The sequence below is a fragment of the Scyliorhinus canicula genome, chromosome 12 (genome assembly GCF_902713615.1).
Source record: "Scyliorhinus canicula chromosome 12, sScyCan1.1, whole genome shotgun sequence".
NCBI classification, from domain to species: domain Eukaryota; kingdom Metazoa; phylum Chordata; class Chondrichthyes; order Carcharhiniformes; family Scyliorhinidae; genus Scyliorhinus; species Scyliorhinus canicula.
In genome coordinates this window covers 165,044,755-165,066,748 of record NC_052157.1, presented here as the reverse complement: position 1 = coordinate 165,066,748, position 21,994 = coordinate 165,044,755, and the positions used below count along the sequence as shown (strand labels likewise).

At 46.9% G+C, this 21,994-nt stretch overlaps 1 protein-coding gene across 1 annotated transcript in view; it reads right to left on the bottom strand.

Annotated features, from left to right (window-relative positions):
• The window catches only part of LOC119974367 (integrin alpha-E-like), a 406,093-nt gene that overhangs the window by 100,768 nt on the left and 283,331 nt on the right, over nt 1-21,994 (bottom strand). The window contains 2 exon segments of the mRNA XM_038813139.1: nt 12,846-12,941; nt 15,215-15,310. Coding sequence (XP_038669067.1) covers nt 12,846-12,941; nt 15,215-15,310 — 192 coding nt within the window.

Here is a 21,994-nt window from a genome sequence, read left to right as displayed (position 1 = left end):
CCCCCCCCTCCCCATTGCTGCTGCTGGTGACACTTTACTGCTCCCCTAGAAAGTCAGGGGAAGGTTGCCACCGCCGGAAGAACCCCATCAAGGACCCTTTCTAAGGCAAACTTTATTTGCTCTAGGCTGAGAAACCCAGCCATATCGCTAACCCAGGTCTCCACGCTCGGGGGTTTCGAGTCCCTCCACATTAACAGGATCCGCTTCCGGGCTACCAGGGAGGCAAAGGCCAACACCTCGGCCTCTTTCGCTTCCTGCACTCCCGGATTGTCCAACACCCCAAAGCCCAAAGATCGCTATTGTTGGACTCGACTTCACCCGCGTGTCCAAAATCCTGGACATAGCCCTCGCAAAGCCCTGCCAAAATTCTTTAAGCGCCGGGCATGCCCAGATCATATGGAAATGGTTCGTTGGACTCCCTGCACATCTCGCGCATCTGTCTTCTACCCCAAAAAACTTGCTCATTCTTGCCGTCGTCATGTGAGCCCAGGTGCACCACCTTAAATTGAATCAAACTGAGAATGGCTCATGATGCGGGCGAATTCACCCTGTCCAGGGCATCAGCCCACAGGCCCTCATCCAGCTCCTCCTCCCACTTGCCCTTCAGCTCCTCCACTGGGGCTTCCTCCGCCTCCTGCAGCACCTGATATATGTCAGACACCTTCCCCCCTCCTACCCAGATGCCAGACACCGCCCTGTCCTATATCCTTCGCGGAGGTAACAGCGGAAATGTCCCCAGCGGAAATGAGGGAAGATCATATGAGGAAAGGCTGAGGGACTTGAGGCTGTTTTCGTTAGAGAGAAGGTTAAGAGGGGACTTAATTGAGACATACAAGATGATCAGAGGATTAGATACAGTGGACATCGAGAGCCTTTTTCCTCGGATGGTGATGTCCAGCACGAGGGGACATAGCTTTAAATTGAGGGGAGATAGATATAGGACAGATGTCAGAGGTAGGTTCTTTACTCAGAGAGTAGTAAGGGCGTGGAATGCCCTGCCTGCAACAGTAGTGGACTCACCAACACTAAACGCATTCAAATGGTCATTAGATAGGCATATGGACGATAAGGGAATAGTGTAGAGGGACTTTAGAAGGGTTTCACACGATGGTGCAACATTGTGGGCCGAAGGGCCTGTACTGCGCTGTAATGTTCTATGTTCTATGTTTCTTGAGATAGTCAACATGGTTTTGTGAAGGGTAAGTCGTGCCTCCCAAACCTCATTGAATTCTTCGAGAAGGTGACCAAACAGGTGGATGAGGGTAAAGCAGTTGATGTGGTGTATATGGATTTCAGTAAAGCGTTTGATAAGGTTCCCCATGGTAGGCTATTGCAGAAAATACAGAGGCATGGGATTCAGGGTGATTCAGCAGTTTGGATCAGAAATTGGCTAGCTGATAGAAGACAAAGGGTGGTGGTTGATGGGAAATGTTCTGACTGGTGTCCTGTTACTAGTGGTGTACCACAAGGATCTGTTTTAGGGCCGCTGCTGTTTGTCATTTTTATAAATGACCTAGAGGAGGGCGTAGAAGGATTGGTGAGTAAATTTGCAGATGACACTAAAGTCGGTGGAGTTGTGGACAGCGTGGAAGAATGTTACAAATTACAGAGGGACATAGATAAGCTGCAGAGCTGGGCTGACAGGTGGCAAATGGAGTTTAATGCAGAAAAGTGTGAGGTGATTCATTTTGGAAGGAATAACAGGAAGACAGAGTACTGGGCTAATGGTAAGATTCTTGGTAGTGTGGACGAGCAGAGAGATCTCGGTGTCCATGTCCATAGATCCCTGAAAGTTGCCACCCAGGTTGAGAGGGTTGTTAAGAAGGCGTACGGTGTGTTAGCTTTTATTGGTAGAGGAATTGAGTTTCGGAGTCATGAGGTCATGTTGCAGTTGTACAAAACTCTGCTGCGGCCGCATTTGGAGTATTGCGTGCAGTTCTGGTCGCCACATTATAGGAAGGATGTGGAAGCATTGGAAAGGGTACAGAGGAGATTTACAAGGATGTTGCCTGGTATGGAGGGAAGATCATATGAGGAAAGGCTGAAGGACTTGAGGCTGTTTTCATTAGAGAAGAAGAAGGTTAAGAGGTGACTTAATTGAGGCATACAAGATGATCAGAGGATTAGACAGGGTGGACATCGAGAGCCTTTTTCCTCGGATGGTGATGTCCAGCACGAGGGGACATAGCTTTAAATTGAGGGGAGATAGATATAGGACAGATGTCAGAGGTAGGTTCTTTACTCAGAGAGTAGTAGGGGCGTGGAATGCCCTGCCTGCAACAGTAGTGGACTCACCAACACTAAACGCATTCAAATGGTCATTAGATAGGCATATGGACGATAAGGGAATAGTGTAGAGGGACTTTAGAAGGGTTTCACACGATGGTGCAACATTGTGGGCCGAAGGGCCTGTACTGCGCTGTAATGTTCTATGTTCTATGTTTCTTGAGATAGTCAACATGGTTTTGTGAAGGATAAGTCGTGCCTCCCAAACCTCATTGAATTCTTCGAGAAGGTGACCAAACAGGTGGATGAGGGTAAAGCAGTTGATGTGGTGTATATGGATTTCAGTAAAGCGTTTGATAAGGTTCCCCAAGGTAGGCTATTGCAGAAAATACAGAGGCATGGGATTCAGGGTGATTCAGCAGTTTGGATCAGAAATTGGCTAGCTGATAGAAGACAAAGGGTGGTGGTTGATGGGAAATGTTCTGACTGGTGTCCTGTTACTAGTGGTGTACCACAAGGATCTGTTTTAGGGCCGCTGCTGTTTGTCATTTTTATAAATGACCTAGAGGAGGGCGTAGAAGGATTGGTGAGTAAATTTGCAGATGACACTAAAGTCGGTGGAGTTGTGGACAGCGTGGAAGAATGTTACAAATTACAGAGGGACATAGATAAGCTGCAGAGCTGGGCTGACAGGTGGCAAATGGAGTTTAATGCAGAAAAGTGTGAGGTGATTCATTTTGGAAGGAATAACAGGAAGACAGAGTACTGGGCTAATGGTAAGATTCTTGGTAGTGTGGACGAGCAGAGAGATCTCAGTGTCCATGTCCATAGATCCCTGAAAGTTGCCACCCAGGTTGAGAGGGTTGTTAAGAAGGCGTACGGTGTGTTAGCTTTTATTGGTAGAGGAATTGAGTTTCGGAGTCATGAGGTCATGTTGCAGTTGTACAAAACTCTGCTGCGGCCGCATTTGGAGTATTGCGTGCAGTTCTGGTCGCCACATTATAGGAAGGATGTGGAAGCATTGGAAAGGGTACAGAGGAGATTTACAAGGATGTTGCCTGGTATGGAGGGAAGATCATATGAGGAAAGGCTGAAGGACTTGAGGCTGTTTTCATTAGAGAAGAAGAAGGTTAAGAGGTGACTTAATTGAGGCATACAAGATGATCAGAGGATTAGATAGCATGGACAGTGAGAGCCTTTTTCCTCGGATGGTGATGTCTAGCACAAGGGGACATAGCTTTAAATTGAGGGGAGATAGATATAGGACAGATGTCAGAGGTAGGTTCTTTACTCAGAGAGTAGTAGGGGCGTGGAATGCCCTGCCTGCAACAGTAGTGGACTCGCCAACACTAAACGCATTCAAGTGTTCATTGGATAGGCATATGGACGATAAGGAAATAGTGTAGATGGGCTTTAGAGTGGTTTCACAGGACGGTGCAACATCGAGGGCTGAAGGGCCTGTACTGCGCTGTAATGTTCTATGTTCTATGTTGAGAAAGTCCCGAACCTGGAGATATCTGAAAATATTTCCCGGGGGGGGGAGGCCGAACCTCTCCTTCAGTGCCTGCACGCTGGGGAAAGTCCCATCTATAAACAGGTCTCCCATCCTTCTAATGCCTGCCCTATACCAGCCTTGGAACCCCCCATCTATCCTGCCCGGAACAAATCTCCGTATCGGGGAGTTCCGTATCGGGGTCCAAACTGAGGCCCCCTCCTCCTTCCTGTGCCTCCTCCACTGACCCCAGACCCTCAGTGACGCCGACACCACGGGGCTTGTGGTGTACCGTGCCGGCGAGAACGGCAGTGGTGCCGTTACTAGTGCCCCTAGGCTGGTGCCTTTGCATGATGCCGCCCCTACACCGACCCCTCCTCCATTGCCCACTTCCTAATCATGGCCACATTTGCTGCCCAATAGTAGCTGCAGAGGTTCGGCGGTGCCAAACCACCCCCCCCCCCCCCCTCCTGCCCCCCACCCCCACCCCCCCCACCCCGGGCTATGCTCCAAGAATACCCTCATGACTCGCGGAGTTTTATTTTCCCAAACGAATCCCGTGATAACCTTGTTTACCCGCTTGAAAAAGGATTTGGGGATGAAAATGGGGAGGCACTGAAAAACGAACAAGAATCTGGGAAGAACCGTCATCTTCACAGTTTGCACTCTTCCCGCCAGGGAAAGCAGGAGTATGTCCCACCTTTTAAAGTCTCCCTCCATCTGCTCTACAAGCCGAGACAAGTTGTGCCTGTGTAGGGCATCCCAGCTCCTAGCCACCTGTATACCTAAATATCGAAAGCTCCTCTCCACTATCTTGAGCAGGAGCTCTCCCAGTCTCTCCTCCTGGCCCCTGGTGTGGATTACACACAGCTCACTTTTCCCCACGTTCAACTTGTACCCCGAGAAGCTCCCAAAGTCCCCAAGTATCCGCATGACCTTCTCCATCCCCTCTAGCGGGTCCAAAATATACAACAGGACCTTTTCCATTAACTTACCGACCACCAAAGTAAGACTAACTGGCCGATAATTACCAGGGTCATTCCTATTTCCTTTCTTGAACAGAGAAACAACATTCGCCACTCTCCAGTCCTCTGGCACTATCCCCGTGGACAGTGAGGACCCAAAGATCAAAGCCAAAGGCTCTGCAATCTCATCCCTTGTCTCCCAAAGAATCCTTGGATACATCCCTTCTGGCCCAGGGGACTTGTCGACCCTCAGGTTTTTCAAAATTGCTAATACATCCTTCCTCAGAACATCTACCTCCTCCAGTCTACCTGCCTGTATCACACTCTCATCCCTAAAAACACGGCCCCTATCCTTGGTGAACACTGAAGAAAAGTATTCATTCAACACCTCTCCTATTTCTTCTGACTCCATGCACAAGTTCCCACTACTGTCCTTGACCGGCCCTACCCTCACCCTAGTCATTCTTTTATTTCTCACATAAGAGTAAAAAGCCTTGGGGTTTTCCTTGATCTGACCCGCCAAGGACTTCTCATGCCCCCTCCTAGCTCTCCTAAGCCCTTGTTTTAGCACATTCCTTGCTACCTTGTAACCCTCAAGCGACCCAACTGAACCTGGTTTTCTCATCCTTACGTACGCTTCCTTTTTCCTCTTGACAAGACGGTCAACCTCTTTTGTGAACCATGGTTCCCTCACACAGACATTTCCTCCCTGCCTGACAGGGACATACCTATCAAGGACACGCAGTATTTGTTCCTTGAACAAGCTCCATTTTTCATTTGTGCCTTTCCCTGACCGTTTCTGTTCCCATCTTATGTTTCCTAATTCTTGCCTAATCGCATCATAATTACTCCTCCCCAATTATAAACCTTGCCCTGCCGTATGGCCCTATCCCTCTACATTGCAATAGTGAAAGACACCGAATTGTGGTCACTATCTCCAAAGTTCTCTCCCACAAACAAATCTAACCCAGTACCAAATCTAATGTCCCCCCCCCCCCCCCCCCCCCTTGTTGGCCTATCCACATATTGTGTCAGCAAACCCTCCTGCACACACTGTACAAAAACTGCCCCATCCGAACTGTTCGACCTATAGAGGTTCCAATCAATATATGGAAAGTTAAAGTCACCCATGACAACTAACCTGAGACCTCCACACCTATCCATAATCTGTTTTCTTCCTCCACATCTCTATTACTATTTGGGGGCCTAGAGAAAACTCCTAACAACGTGACCGCTCCTTTCCTATTTCTAACTTCGGCCCATATTACCTCAGTAGGCAGATCCCCTTCGAACTGCCTTTCTGCAGCCGTCAAACTATCCTTGATTAACAATGCTACTCCTCCACCTCTTTTACCACCTTCCCTACTCTTACTGAAACATCTATACCCCGGAACTTCCAACAAGCATGCCTGTCCCTGTTCTAACCATGTCTCCGAATGGCCACAACATCGTAGTCCCAAATTCTAATCCACGCTCCAAGTTCACCTACCTTATTCCGGATGCTCCTTGCATTGAAGTAGACACACTTCAACCCACCTTTCTGTCTGTCGGTACACTCCTGCTACCTTGATACCCTCCTCAGTACCTCACTACTCTCAACACTGGCTTCTGGACTACAGCTCGTTTTCCCATCCCCCTGACATATTAGTTTAAACGCTCCCCCCCCCCGCGAAGAGCCGTAGCAAATTTTCCTCCCAGGATATTGGTGCCCCTCTGGTTCAGGTGTAAACCGTCCTATCTGTACAGGTCCCACCTTCCCCAGAATGTGCTCCAATTATCCACGTAACTGAAACCCTCCCTCCTACACCAACCCTGCAACCACGTGTTTATCTGCACTCTCTCCCTGTTCCTCACTTCACTAGCACCGGCAACAAACCAGAGATGACAACATGGTTTGTCCTGGCTCTCAGCTTCTACCCTAGCTGCCTAAATTCCTGTTTTAAATCCCCTTCTCTTACCTATTTCATTGGTACCGATGTATACCACGACTTGTGACTCTTCCCTCTCCTCCTTAAGGATTCTGAAAACACGATCCGAGACGTCAGGGACCCTGGCACCCGGGTGACAATGTACCATCTTGAAGTCTCTTTTGCAGCCGCAGAAATGCCTGTATGTTCCCCTGACAATTGAATCCCCTACCACAACAGCCCTGCCGCACTTCCGTCTCCCCTGTTGTGCAGCACACCCACCCGTAATGCCATGAAGTTGGCTTCTGCTACTTTCCCCTGCAAATCATCTCCCCCAACAGTCTTCAAAACAGTATATCTGTAGAAAGGGAGTGGCCACAGGAGGCTCCTGCACTACATAGAAACATACATAGAACATAGAAGCAGGAGGAGGCCATTCGGCCCTTCAATACTGTTCCGCCATTCATTCTGATCATGGCTGATCATCAGGTTCAATACCCTGACCCCACCTTTCCCCCATATCCCTTGATCCCTTTCGCCCCAAGAGCTATATCTAACTCCTTCTTGAAATTACACAACGTTTTGGTCTCAACTACTTTCTGTGGTAGTGAAATCCACAGATTCACCACTCTCTGGGTGAAGAAATTTCTCCTCACCTCAGTCCTAAAAGGCACCCTTATCCTCAAACTATGATCCCGAGTTCTGGACTCCCCCACCATCAGGAACATTCTTTCTGAATCTACCCTGTCTAATCCTGTTAGAATTTTGTAATTTTCTATGAGATCCCCTCTCACTCTTCTAAACATCAATATACATAAACCTAACCGACTTAGTCTTTCCTCATGTGACAGTCCCGCCATCCCAGGAATCAGCTTGGTAAACCTTCGCTGCAGTCCCTCCATTGCAACAACATTCTTCCTCAGATTATGATACCAAAACTGCACACACTACTCCACATGTGGCCTCACCAAGGCCCTGTACAATTGCAGGACAACATCTCTATTCCTATACTCAAATCCTCTCGCTATGAAGGCCAACATACCGTTTGCCTTCTTTACTGCCTGCTGTACCTGCGCGCTTACTTTCAGCAACTGATGCACGATTACACCAAGGTCTCACTGAGTATCCATCTCTCTCAATTTACACTCATTCAAATAATAATCTGCCTTTCTATTTTTGCTACCAAAGTGGATAACCTCACATTTATCCACATTATACTGCATCTGCCATGCATGTGTCCCACTCACTCAGCCTGTCCAAATCCCACTGAAGCATCTCTGTATCCTCCTCACAGCTCACGTTGCCTTTATCGTCCACTCCCTGTAGAGTGCTCCTCTCAGGTCCGGTGCTCTCTGTTGCCTGAAGGTGAGTCCTCCTTCTTTTCTATTCTGCTTGTCTTTTCAAAATGTTAGAAGTCTTACAACACCAGTTTAAAGTCCAACAGGTTTGTTTCAAATCGCTAGCTTTCGGAGCACTGCTCCTTCCTCAGGTAAATCATCCGAGGAAGGAGCAGTTCTCCAAAAGCTAGTGATTTGATACAAACCTGTTGGACTTTAATCTGGTGTTGTAAGACTTCTTACTGTGCTCACCCCAGTCCAACACCGGCATCTCCACATCATTTCAAAATATTGTGTACCCTGGAATATTTATTTCCCAACCTATGTCACTTTGTAGTCATGTCTCTGTAATGGTGATTAGATGTAAACCAGTTATTTATATTTTTATCTCTAGTTCATCCATTTTATGGCAGATATTCAAAGAATTCAGATAAAGTGACTTCAATTTTGGTTTTCTGTCGTACCCTGCATGGATCTTACTCTGTGATTCACTATTACTGATAAACTCGCTGCTCTCCGCCCTTCCAATCAGCTAGTCTTTTCCCACCTAACTATTGCCTCAACTTTTATCTTTGGATTTCCAAATCTCTTTTCCCCTAACCCTTTGTTCATTTAAAGCCATTTTTCCTTCTTCTGATCAGATTTGCTGGCGTACTCTTAGGTTTATTCACTCCTGTCTCTTCCTGTCACAATCTGGTCACCATTGCCCATATATTGCTACCCCATCCTATTGCTTCATGCTTAACTTTACACATCTTCCCTCCAACTATCTTCTACCTTGAAGATTTTTTTTTATTCGTTCATGGGATGTGGGTGTTTCTGGCCATAAATGGGTCAGCATTTATTGCCCACCCCTGACAGCAGTTAAGAGTCAACTACATTGTTGTGGGTCTGGAGTCACATGTCGGCCAGAACAGGTAAGGATGGCAGATTTCCTTCCCTAAAAAGCACTCGTGAACCAGATGGGGTTTTACAACAATTAACAATGGTTTCATGACCATCTTTAGACCTTTAATTCCAGATTTTTATTGAATTCAAATTTCACCATCTGCCATGGCGGGATTTGAACCCGGATCACCTCTGCGCCTCTGGATTACTGGTCCGGTGGTATTACCACTAGGCCACTGCCTCCCCTATAAATAGATAGATACAAAGGGCTGAATTCTCCGCCGCCGGGATTCTCTGTTTTGCCAGAAACCCGGGGTTTTCCCGACGGCGATGGGCTGACCCACAATGGGAAACCCCATTGACCAGCCGGTGAAACGGAGAATCGCGACGGCGTCCTGAACCAGAAATCGGGGGCGGTAGGACGGAGAAAGCCGCCTAAAATATTTGTTCAAAGCCTTTTGATGATTTTCTTTCCCATTAGTTTCCCAATCTTCTCCTCTGACGGGACCAACATTTACTTTAGCAACGAGCTTCCTTGATCCCTGAACTCTCTGTTCTTCCAACTCTGTCGTTGTGTGCCCCCCACTCGTCATCTCATAATGATAACTTTCCTTTAATTGGCCTTAGATTCTAGAATTCCCTGAAGAAACTCCTTTGCCTTTGATTCTCTCTCTTTTTCTTTAAAATTATTCTTAAAACTCACCTCTTCATCCAATCTATTTTTGAATCTACCTAATATTCTCCATTTGCGGCACAGTGGCACAGTGGTTTGCACTGTTGCTTCACAGCTCCAGGGACCTGGGTTCAATTCCGGCTTTGGGTGACTGTGTGGAGTCTGCACGTTCTCCCCGTGTCTGCATGGGTTTCCTCCGGGTGCTCCGGTTTCCTCCCACAGTCCAAAGATGTGCGGGTTAGATGGGTTGGTCACGCTAAATTGCCCCTTAGTGTCCAAAGGTTAGGTGGGGTTGCTGGGTTACGGGGATAGGGTGGAGGTGTGGGCTCTTTCAGGGGCCTCTGTACACTTGGGCTGAATGGCCTCCTTCTGCACTGTAAATTCTATGATTTCTATGCTTAGCATCTATTTATTTCTGATTATGCCACTGTGAAGTATCATGGGACATTTTTAATGTTATTGGTACAATATAAATGCAGGTTCTGGTTATTTGTTCATATCTATGACTGTGGGTGGGATTTCCACGGCCCGCCATTGGCCGTGGGTGGGATTTCCACAGCCCGCCATTGGCCGTGGGTGGCATTTCCACAGCCCGCCATTGGCCGTGGGTGGGATTTCCACGGCCCGCCATTGGCCGTGGGTGGCATTTCCATCGGCAGGATCTTCCGTGCCGCTGGTGCCAATGGGGTTTCCCGGTGTTCGGACCCTCCACTGCCAGGGAACCCGTGGCAGGGGTCTCCGTCTGTGGGACAGGAAGATCCCGACGGTAGGAACGGCCCGATATCCCCCCTACATCTGTGCGGATGAATGTGAATGCATTTGGGGAAAGGGTGTATGCCTACATGTGGGGGGGGGGGGGGTACTGTTTATGTACATGTGTGCATACATGTAATGGCCACACTGTCTCATGTACATGTGTATGTGCACGTTCACGTTTTAGGTGAAGAGCAAGGAATGTCTACTTTTAAAATGTGAAAGTATAGACAGGTATTGGGGAAGATCCCGGACATGGATTCACACAAGTTGATCATGGCGGGGGGGACTTTAATACAGTCATTGATCCAAGGTTGGTCCGGTCGAGCTCAAAGATAGAGAGGGTGCCAGCAATGGCGAAATAACTAAAGGGGTTCATGGAGCAGATGGGTGGGGTAGACCCATGGAAGTTTGGTTGGCCAAGTGAGGAGTTTTCTTTCTTTTTGCATCGGATATTTTATCCTGAACAGGGCTCCACAGGCGGGGGTGGTTGATACCAAGTATTCAGCGATTGCTGTGTCGGACCATGCCCCATATTGGGTGGATTTACAGGTATACAAGGAGGGGGGCCAGTGATCGCAATGGAGATTGGACGTAGGACTGTTCGCGGACGAGGGGGTGTGCGGGTGTATGAGGGAGTCCATCCAGAACTACCTCGAAATAAATGACATGGGGGAAGTCTCGGCAGCAATGGTTTGGGAAGGGCTGAAGGCAGTGGTTAGAGGGGAACTAATATCGATATGGGCCCATAGGAGGAAGGTGGAGAGAGCAGAGATAGATAGGTTGGTTGGGGAAATACTCCAGGTCGACAGAAGTTACGCGGAGGCCCCGGAGGCGGGGTTATTGAAGGAGCTGCGGAGGCTACAGATGGGGTTTGGTCTGTTGTCTACGGGGAAGGCGGTGGAGCAGCTGAGGAAGGCATGGGGGGCGATATATGAGTATGGAGAGAAGGCCAGCAGAATGCTTGCACATCAGGTAAGGAAAAGGGAGGTGGCCAGGGCGTTAGGTAGAGTGAAGGACTGAGCTGGGAACACAGTCTTGGACCCAGTAGGGGTGAACAGGGTGTTTAAGGAGTTTTACAGCCGGCTATAAAATCGGAACCCCCAGCTGGGATGGAAGGGATGAGGCAGTTTCTGGCAGGGCTGGAGTTTCTGAGGGTGGAGAAAGGGTTGGTGGATGGGCTGGGAGCCCCGATCGGGACTGAAGAAATAGCAGAGGGGCTGGAAGCCATACAGTCGGGTAAGGCCCCGGACCGGACGGCTACCAAGTGGAATTTTACAAAAAGTTCTCTGGGATGTTGGGCCCACTGCTGGTGAGGACATTCAATGAGGCAAGGGAATGGGGGCTTTCCCCCGACAATGTCACAGGCCTCGATCTCACTGATCCTGAAGCGGGAGAAGGACCCTGAGCTATGCGGGTCATACAGGCCAATCTCCCTATTGTATATTGATGCCAAACTGTTGGCTAAAATCTTGGCCTCAGGAATAGAAGAATGTGTCCCGGAGGTGATAAGGGAGGACCAAACGGGGTTTGTTAAGGACAGGCAGCTAACGGCCAATGTTAGAAGGCTCCTAAATGTGATCATGATGCCCCCAGAGGGAAGGGAGGCGGAAGTAGTGGTCGCAATGGACACAGAAAAGGCCTTCGACCAGGTGGAATGGAAACTATTTGTGGGAGGTGATGGAACAGTTCGGGTTTGGGCTTGGCTTTATTGTTTTGGTCCGGTTGTTGTACCAGGCACCGGTGGCGAGTGTCCGAACGAATCGGTTGACGTCAGACTATTTAAAATTGCACCGGGGGACGAAGTACAGATGCCCCCTCGCCCCACTGCTGTTTGCTTTAGCCATAGAGCCACTGGTGATAGCACTGAGAGCTTCAAGGGGCTGGAACAGGGTGGGTGCAAGAGGGGGTAGAACACAGAGTCTTGCTATACGCCGACGGCCTGCTCCTGTATATTTCTGACCCGTTATGGGGGATGGGAGAAATTGTAAGGATTTTATGAGAATTTGGCCGGTTTTCGGGGTACAAATTGAATATGGGGAAAAGAGAGATGTTTGCAATCCAGGCAAGGAGGCAGCAGAGGAGATTGGGAGAGCTGTCATTCAGAGTGGTGGGAGGAAGCTTTCGTTATTTGGGAATCCAGGTGGCACGGGACTGGGGGCTGTTACATAAACTAAATCTGACCTGGCTAGTAGAACAGATAAAGGAGGACTTTCGAAGGTGGGACATGCTCCCGCTGTCACTGGCAGGGAGAGACAGACCGTGAAAATTACGGTCCTCCCGAGGTTTATGTTTGTTTTTCAGTGCCTCCCCATCTTTACCCCAAGAGCCTTTTTTAAATGGATAAATAAAGTGATTTGGGGTTTTATGTGGGCGGGTAAAACCCCGCGAGTGAAGAAAGTGTTGCTAGAGCGTGGCCGGGGGCGGGGGGGGAAGGGGGTGAGTTAGATTATTGTTTAGAAGAGGTGGGACTTGTGAGGGAGGGAGTTGGTCTTTGCGCTATGATGATATTTATATTTGTACTGTTATTATTATAAAATTATTAATGCCTTAACAAAATGTTTTTCAACAACAAATGTGAAAGTAAAAGGTTTTAGTACTTACTGCTGTTGTCCTCTTGAACACTGGGTGAGAAATATCACAGTTTAAGAATGATAAGGAAGATGTTGTTGTTTGATCAGTACACTTGATATCTCCAAGCTGAAAAGAAGGTAATAACACAGAGATTAGGTGCAAAAATACAGGTAAGGCAAGTGATGAAACTCAACCATTGTTCGGCAATACGCATTCAATTCTCTGATTTCAACTTGATTGAATGTTTCCTTTTGGATTTTGTATCTCCAGCTGTACCATGGACATGATGCTCACCCACGTGATACCATATAAAGATCGATATTTAAATGTCTAATGCAGAAATTAAATTTAGAGGAACCAGGTGATCTCTAGAATTATTCTTAAGAAACAAATGTAACACAGAGATTCATACTACTTCCCTGGAATTGCTACTGTGTGCAGTCAGGAGTAAAGAACAAAGAACAAAGAAAATTACAGCACAGGAACAGGCCCTTCGGCCCTCCCAGCCTGCGCCGATCCAGATCCTTTATCTAAACCTGTCTCCTATTTTCCAAGGTCTACTTCCCTCTGTTCCCGCCCATTCATATACCTGTCTAGATGCTTCTTAAATGATGCTATCGTGCCCGCCTCTACCACCTCCGCTGGTAAAGCGTTCCAGGCACCCACCACTCTCTGCGTAAAAAACTTTCCACGCACGTCTCCCTTAAACTTTCCCCCTCTCACCTTGAAATCGTGACCCCTTGTAACTGACACCCCCACTCTTGGGAAAAGCTTGTTGCTGTCCACCCTGTCCATACCTCTCATAATTTTGTAGACCTCAATCAGGTCCCCCCTCAACCTCCGTCTTTCCAACGAAAACAATCCTAATCTACTCAACCTTTCTTCATAGCTAGCACCCTCCATACCAGGCAACATCCTGGTGAACCTCCTCTGCACCCTCTCCAAAGCATCCACATCCTTCTGGTAATGTGGCGACCAGAACTGCACGCAGTATTCCAAATGTGGCCTAACCAAAGTCCTATACAACTGTAACATGACCTGCCAACTCTTGTACTCAATACCCTGTCCGATGAAGGCAAGCATGCTGTATGCCTTCTTGACCACTCTATCAACCTGTGTTGCCACCTTCAGGGTACAATGGACCTGAACTCCCAGATCTCTCTGCACATCAATTTTCCCCAAGACCCATCCATTGACCATATAGTCCGCTCTTGAATTTGATCTTCCAAAATGCATCACCTCGCATTTGCCTGGATTGAACTCCATCTGCCATTTCTCTGCCCAACTCTCCAATCTATCTATATTTTGTTGTATTCTCTGACAGTCCTCCTCGCTATCTGCAACTCCACCAATCTTAGTATCATCTGCAAACTTGCTAATCAGACCACCTATACCTTCCTCCAGGTCATTTATGTAGATCACAAACAACAGTGGTCCGAGCACGGATCCCTGTGGAACACCACTAGTCACCCTTCTCCATTTTGAGACACTCCCTTCCACCACTACTCTCTGTCTCCTGTTGCCCAGCCAGTTCTTTATCCATCTAGCTAGTACACCCTGAACCCCATACAACTTCACTTTTTCCATCAACCTGCCATGGGAAACCTTATCAAACGCCTTACTAAAGTCCATGTATACGACATCTACAGCCCTTCCCTCATCAATTAACTTTGTCACTTCCTCAAAAAATTCTATTAGGTTTGGGTAGAACACAGAGTCTTGCTATACGCCGACGGCCTGCTCCTGTATATTTCTGACCCGTTATGGGGGATGGGAGAAATTGTAAGGATTTTATGAGAATTTGGCCGGTTTTCGGGGTACAAATTGAATATGGGGAAAAGAGAGATGTTTGCAATCCAGGCAAGGAGGCAGCAGAGGAGATTGGGAGAGCTGTCATTCAGAGTGGTGGGAGGAAGCTTTCGTTATTTGGGAAATCAGGTGGCACGGGACTGGGGGCTGTTACATAAACTAAATCTGACCTGGCTAGTAGAACAGATAAAGGAGGACTTTCGAAGGTGGGACATGCTCCCGCTGTCACTGGCAGGGAGAGACAGACCGTGAAAATTACGGTCCTCCCGAGGTTTATGTTTGTTTTTCAGTGCCTCCCCATCTTTACCCCAAGAGCCTTTTTTAAATGGATAAATAAAGTGATTTGGGGTTTTATGTGGGCGGGTAAAACCCCGCGAGTGAAGAAAGTGTTGCTAGAGCGTGGCCGGGGGCGGGGGGGGAAGGGGGTGAGTTAGATTATTGTTTAGAAGAGGTGGGACTTGTGAGGGAGGGAGTTGGTCTTTGCGCTATGATGATATTTATATTTGTACTGTTATTATTATAAAATTATTAATGCCTTAACAAAATGTTTTTCAACAACAAATGTGAAAGTAAAAGGTTTTAGTACTTACTGCTGTTGTCCTCTTGAACACTGGGTGAGAAATATCACAGTTTAAGAATGATAAGGAAGATGTTGTTGTTTGATCAGTACACTTGATATCTCCAAGCTGAAAAGAAGGTAATAACACAGAGATTAGGTGCAAAAATACAGGTAAGGCAAGTGATGAAACTCAACCATTGTTCGGCAATACGCATTCAATTCTCTGATTTCAACTTGATTGAATGTTTCCTTTTGGATTTTGTATCTCCAGCTGTACCATGGACATGATGCTCACCCACGTGATACCATATAAAGATCGATATTTAAATGTCTAATGCAGAAATTAAATTTAGAGGAACCAGGTGATCTCTAGAATTATTCTTAAGAAACAAATGTAACACAGAGATTCATACTACTTCCCTGGAATTGCTACTGTGTGCAGTCAGGAGTAAAGAACAAAGAACAAAGAAAATTACAGCACAGGAACAGGCCCTTCGGCCCTCCCAGCCTGCGCCGATCCAGATCCTTTATCTAAACCTGTCTCCTATTTTCCAAGGTCTACTTCCCTCTGTTCCCGCCCATTCATATACCTGTCTAGATGCTTCTTAAATGATGCTATTGTGCCCGCCTCTACCACCTCCGCTGGTAAAGCGTTCCAGGCACCCACCACTCTCTGCGTAAAAAACTTTCCACGCACGTCTCCCTTAAACTTTCCCCCTCTCACCTTGAAATCGTGACCCCTTGTAACTGACACCCCCACTCTTGGGAAAAGCTTGTTGCTGTCCACCCTGTCCATACCTCTCATAATTTTGTAGACCTCAATCAGGTCCCCCCTCAACCTCCGTCTTTCCAACGAAAACAATCCTAATCTACTCAACCTTTCTTCATAGCTAGCACCCTCCATACCAGGCAACATCCTGGTGAACCTCCTCTGCACCCTCTCCAAAGCATCCACATCCTTCTGGTAATGTGGCGACCAGAACTGCACGCAGTATTCCAAATGTGGCCTAACCAAAGTCCTATACAACTGTAACATGACCTGCCAACTCTTGTACTCAATACCCTGTCCGATGAAGGCAAGCATGCTGTATGCCTTCTTGACCACTCTATCAACCTGTGTTGCCACCTTCAGGGTACAATGGACCTGAACTCCCAGATCTCTCTGCACATCAATTTTCCCCAAGACCCATCCATTGACCATATAGTCCGCTCTTGAATTTGATCTTCCAAAATGCATCACCTCGCATTTGCCTGGATTGAACTCCATCTGCCATTTCTCTGCCCAACTCTCCAATCTATCTATATTTTGTTGTATTCTCTGACAGTCCTCCTCGCTATCTGCAACTCCACCAATCTTAGTATCATCTGCAAACTTGCTAATCAGACTCGGGGCCTCACGGTAGCATGGTGGTTAGCATCAATGCTTCACAGCTCCAGGGTCCCAGGTTCGATTCCCGGCTGGGTCACTGTCTGTGTGGAGTCTGCACGTCCTCCCCGTATGTAGATCACAAACAACAGTGGTCCGAGCACGGATCCCTGTGGAACACCACTAGTCACCCTTCTCCATTTTGAGACACTCCCTTCCACCACTACTCTCTGTCTCCTGTTGCCCAGCCAGTTCTTTATCCATCTAGCTAGTACACCCTGAACCCCATACAACTTCACTTTTTCCATCAACCTGCCATGGGAAACCTTATCAAACGCCTTACTAAAGTCCATGTATACGACATCTACAGCCCTTCCCTCATCAATTAACTTTGTCACTTCCTCAAAAAATTCTATTAGGTTTGTAAGACATGACCTTCCCTGCACAAAACCATGCTGCCTATCACTGATAAGTCTATTTTCTTCCAGATGTGTATAGATCCTATCCCTCAGTATCTTCTCCGACAGTTTGCCTACCACTGACGTCAAGCTCACAGGTCTATAATTCCCTGGATTATCCCTGCTACCCTTCTTAAACAAAGGGACAACATTAGCAATTCTCCAGTCCTCCGGAACCTCACCCGTGCTCAAGGATGCTGCAAAGATATTTGTTAAGGCCCCAGCTATTTCGACTCTCGCTTCGCTCAGTAACCTGGGATAGATCCCATCCGGTCCTGGGGACTTGTCCACCTTAATGTCTTTTAGAATACCCAAAACTTCCCCCTTCCGTATGACAACTTGACCGAGAGTATTTAAACATCCATCCCTAGCCTCAACATCCGTCTTGTCCCTCTCCTTTGTGAATACCGATGCAAAGTACTCATTAAGAATCTCACCCATTTCCTCTGAGTCCACGCATAAATTCCCTCTTTTGTCTTTAAGTGGGCCAATCCTTTCTCTATTTACCCTCTTGCTCCTTACATACGAATAAAATGCTTTGGGATTTTCCTTAACCCTGTTAGCCAAAGATATTTCATGACCCCTTTTAGCCCTCTTTATTGCGCGTTTGAGATTCGTCCTACTTTCCCGATATTCCTCCAAAGCTTCATCAGTTTTGAGTTGCAAAGAACAATAGGAGCAACAATGACAGGGAAGAGATGTTAGGAGGTGGCGGAGAGGGTTAGCAGCTGCCCTGGTCTCAAGTGAAATGTAGTACACAACTTAATGATTTACCTATTGATGCACTATCAATTACGACGAGACGAGAGTTGAGTGTAATCGAGTCTTTATTAAGCAGAGATGTGTTGCCTCCTACAGCTGCTGCTGAAATGGCTGCAGCTCGGTGAGCACACACATTTATACTCCGCCTACTGGGCGGAGCCAACAAGCAGGGATCTACCCTTGTACCTGTAGTACAGGAGCCTTACCGTATTACTTCTCATATACGTCATATATACAAACAGTGGTGACTACCACACCTATCTCCTGTTCAGCAATCCCAACCTACTCCACCTTACCAAGCTTACCTTCAAATCAACTCCTCATATCCAGTTAAGTTTCAGCATATCTGAGACTTCCCTATCTAAGTATTTTCATACATCCCCATTTATCAATCCATTATTGTCGCTCATTCCATCTTACCCGACATGATAGTGTATGATAATCACTCTCACTACTCCATCCAGTAGGTAAATATTTGATCTCCAGTCACTCAAGTTTTGTTTCTTTGTCTCTTTTGGAACCAGAGAGCACAAACACATTTGAGAGGGTCAGGGAGAGAATTGGAGGGAAGCCATAACAAATAACCTGGGATTATTTAACTGGACACAAATACTTGGTTACATGAGCTGGTCAGAGACTAGGAATTCTGCAGTGAGTAACTCGCCTCCTGTCTCTTCAAAGCCGGTCCAACATTTACAAGGTACAAGTCAGGAGTCTGATGGAAAATCCCTTACTTACATGGATGTGTCTAGAATAACATTTAAAAAACACACAACCATCCAATGCAAAGTAGCCCAATTGCTTGGCACCACATTCACCACTGGTGAGCTGATTTAGCTCACTTGAGCTAAATCGCTGGCTTTTAAAGCAGACCAAGCAGGCCAGCAGCACGGTTCGATTCCCGTACCAGCCTCTCCGGACAGGTGCCGGAATGTGGCGACTAGGGGCTTTTCACAGCAACTTCATTGAAGCCTACTCGTGACAATAAGCGATTTTCATTTCACTTTAAACATTAATTCCCTTTACCAATGGCACAGCAGCAGCAGTGTGTACCAGATACAGGATGTGCTGCAGCAACTCACCAAGCCTCAAATTCACTTTTGCAACCCACATCCTCCACCACCTGGAGGAACAAAGGCAGAAGGTGCATTGGAACACCAAAACCTGAAAGCTCTCCTCCACGTCACACATTGTCCCACATACTTACACCAAATGGGCTGCAACAGTTCAAGAGCACAGCTCACCATCACCTCAGAATTTACAGTACAGAAGGCCATTTGGCCCATCGAGTCTGCATCAGCTCTTGGAAAGAGCACATGACCCAGGCCCACATCTCCACCCTATCCCCATAACCCAGTAACCCCACGCAACACTAAGAGCAATTTTAGACATTAAGGGCAATTTAGCATGGCCAATCCACCTAACCTGCACATCTTTGGACTGTGGGAGGAAACCGGAGCACCCGGAGGAAACCCACGCACACACTGGGAGGACATGCAGACTCCGCACAGACAGTGACCCAAGCCGGGAATCGAACCTGGGACCCTGGAGCTGTGAAGCAACTGTGCTAACCACCGTGCTACCGTGTTGCCCACCTTGTTGGTGCCCCAGCTGGCATCAACTGATGGAAGCAGACAAAATTGAATACTCACTGACAATTTGATTTACCTTTAAATACAGCTTTTAATATTCAACTCAGACTTCAGTTATGTGTTTATTTAAATAGCTACATAAGTTTCAGGATTCATATCATAGAATTTACAGAGCAGAAGGAGGCCATTCGGCCCATCGAGTCTGCACCGGCTCTTGGAAAGAGCACCCTACCCAAAGTCAACACCTCCACCCTATCCCCATAACCCAGTAACCCCACCCAACACTAAGGGCAATTTTGGACGCTAAGGGCAATTTATCATGGCCAATCCACCTAACCTGCACATCTTTGGACTGTGGGAGGAAACCGGAGCACCCGGAGGAAACCCACGCACACACGGGGAGGATGTGCGGACTCCGCACAGACAGTGACCCAAGCCAGAATCGAACCTGGGATCCTGGAGCTGTGAAGCGATTGTGCTATCCACAATGCTACCGTGCTGCCGTCACTGCGTGAACAAAAATATACGACCCGCTTCGAGAGAATTTGGCCAGGCCGGCTCTGGAGGGTGTCCGTTGTGAGCTTCCAAACTTGGGTCTGAACTTGCTAAGGTTGATCCCTGGGGTTATCACCCATGAAATCACAGGAGTTGTTGTGTTTTATAAGGTTTTAGTTAAATAATCCTTCAGCTTCTAGGCATCATTCAACCTTGAGAGAGAGTCTTATCCCCAATGCTCCAAAACAAAGTATTATCAATGAAATGTCCAGTTGCAAGTTGTTGTCCCAAGAAAGTGTGGCCATCTAAAATGGCCTCCCGCAAAAACGGCAGCAGCCCCTGATCGGAACACTCCCAGGATTGGCCACTGAATGTCCACCCCAAAATTGATGTGGCAGCCTTTAATTGGACGTAACCGATCAGGGGGTGGAACCCTGAGCAATTGATTGACAGCGACCCAGAGGCCACCCACAAAAGGGGCAGGGAAAACTCAAGCCGGTTAAAAGGCAGCGCAGGCCTGCATTCTTTCTCTTTTGATTGGTCTTTTCTGACTGATCTTCGACAGCAGCAAGCTATCAACACCAGTCAAGTTCAAGGGCCCACAACATCCATTGAAGAACAAAACAGAACCCAGACGACCTCCAAGAACTCCAGCCCCCTGAAGTTAGGAAATAGATAAGGCCATATCTACTCTATATCTGGCCGTCACCTGGAAGTTAAGTTTAAGTGTGATAGTTATAGTCCTATGTGCATGAACGTGTGATTACTTAAGTAAATAATGTTGTCTCTGGTAAATAAACTCTGAACTAAAATACTTGGGTAATTATTTGTCCATCGTACGGGTTAAAACACACACTGTGGTTTGAAAAGAGCAACCAAAGTCATTCTGCTTCAGCTGCAGTTTTTCACAGACAAATCTCTTGGCTTCTTTTACCTGGGGCTGGTTTAGCACAGGGCTAAATCGCTGGCTTTGAAAGCAGACAAAGGCAGGCCAGCAGCACGGTTCAATTCCCATATTAGCCTCCCTGAACAGGTGCAGGAATGTGGAGACTAGGGGCTTCTCACACCAACTTCATTTGAAGCCTACTTGTGACAATAAGCGATTTTCATTTCATTTCACCATCATGCCTCACGGTACAATGTTGGCATCTGTCCCATCAACATTCTCAAGAGCAATTATGTACGGGCAACAAATGGTGGCCTTGCCAGTGAATCACACATTCCATGGAAGAATTGTCTTAAATTGTCATGAAATTTAATTGTCATTGAAGTGCAAGATGTATATGCAGATATGAAGTATAAGCTAACCCTAATGCAGAATGGAAGACAAACGTAATCTGTTACAAAAGTATTATGTATCTTAAGATATGGAATAAGATGAGAGAAATTCTTATGATTGGTTAAATCCACAGGCTACAGAAACAACTGCCATTGTGTAACAAATTGCTAAGCCGGGTGAAAGGGTGTATTTTTTAGACCTTATATTGAATTTAGCTATCCGATAAATGCTGAATGGGTTAAATACTTCTGTATTGATGTGTATTACACACACAAGCTGTTTAGTTAAAGTTGTCAGCTACAGGAAGCAAGGTCACATCTCACTGGTGATGGGGCCCAGGAAAGGATAAGCTGCAGATCAAAAATAACAAGGGAACAATGTAGCATCTTTCAACGGTGTCAAATTGTCTGGAAGAAGATATAACTATCCAGAACTGTTAATGTAGCAGGCCATTCTTTACCTTGGGAAATGGATTATAAGTTAGAAGAGTCAGACAAGCGGGTGATTGATATCCTCATTCTTGATCATGGGGAGCCAATGATAAATATTAGAAGACAGCATGTACGTGTCTTTATACTGATTTGATATTTCCATGATTGTCAGCATGCATTAGTGATGATTGGTCAGTTGCTCTCATATGCTATGTATGATATAATCTTAATCGATATTGGACAAAGAAAACTAGTAACGGATGATTGGTATGTGCTAATTTCTTGTAACCGAATCTGAAGTGTAACTGTCTGTAGAATCCTCGAATCTGAGCACTCTGGCGTCCCAACTTGGAATGCCGCTAGCGCTTGCTATAGCGTTGTAATAAAGGCCAAATTTATAACTCCAACAGTCTTCGTCTAGTATCCCA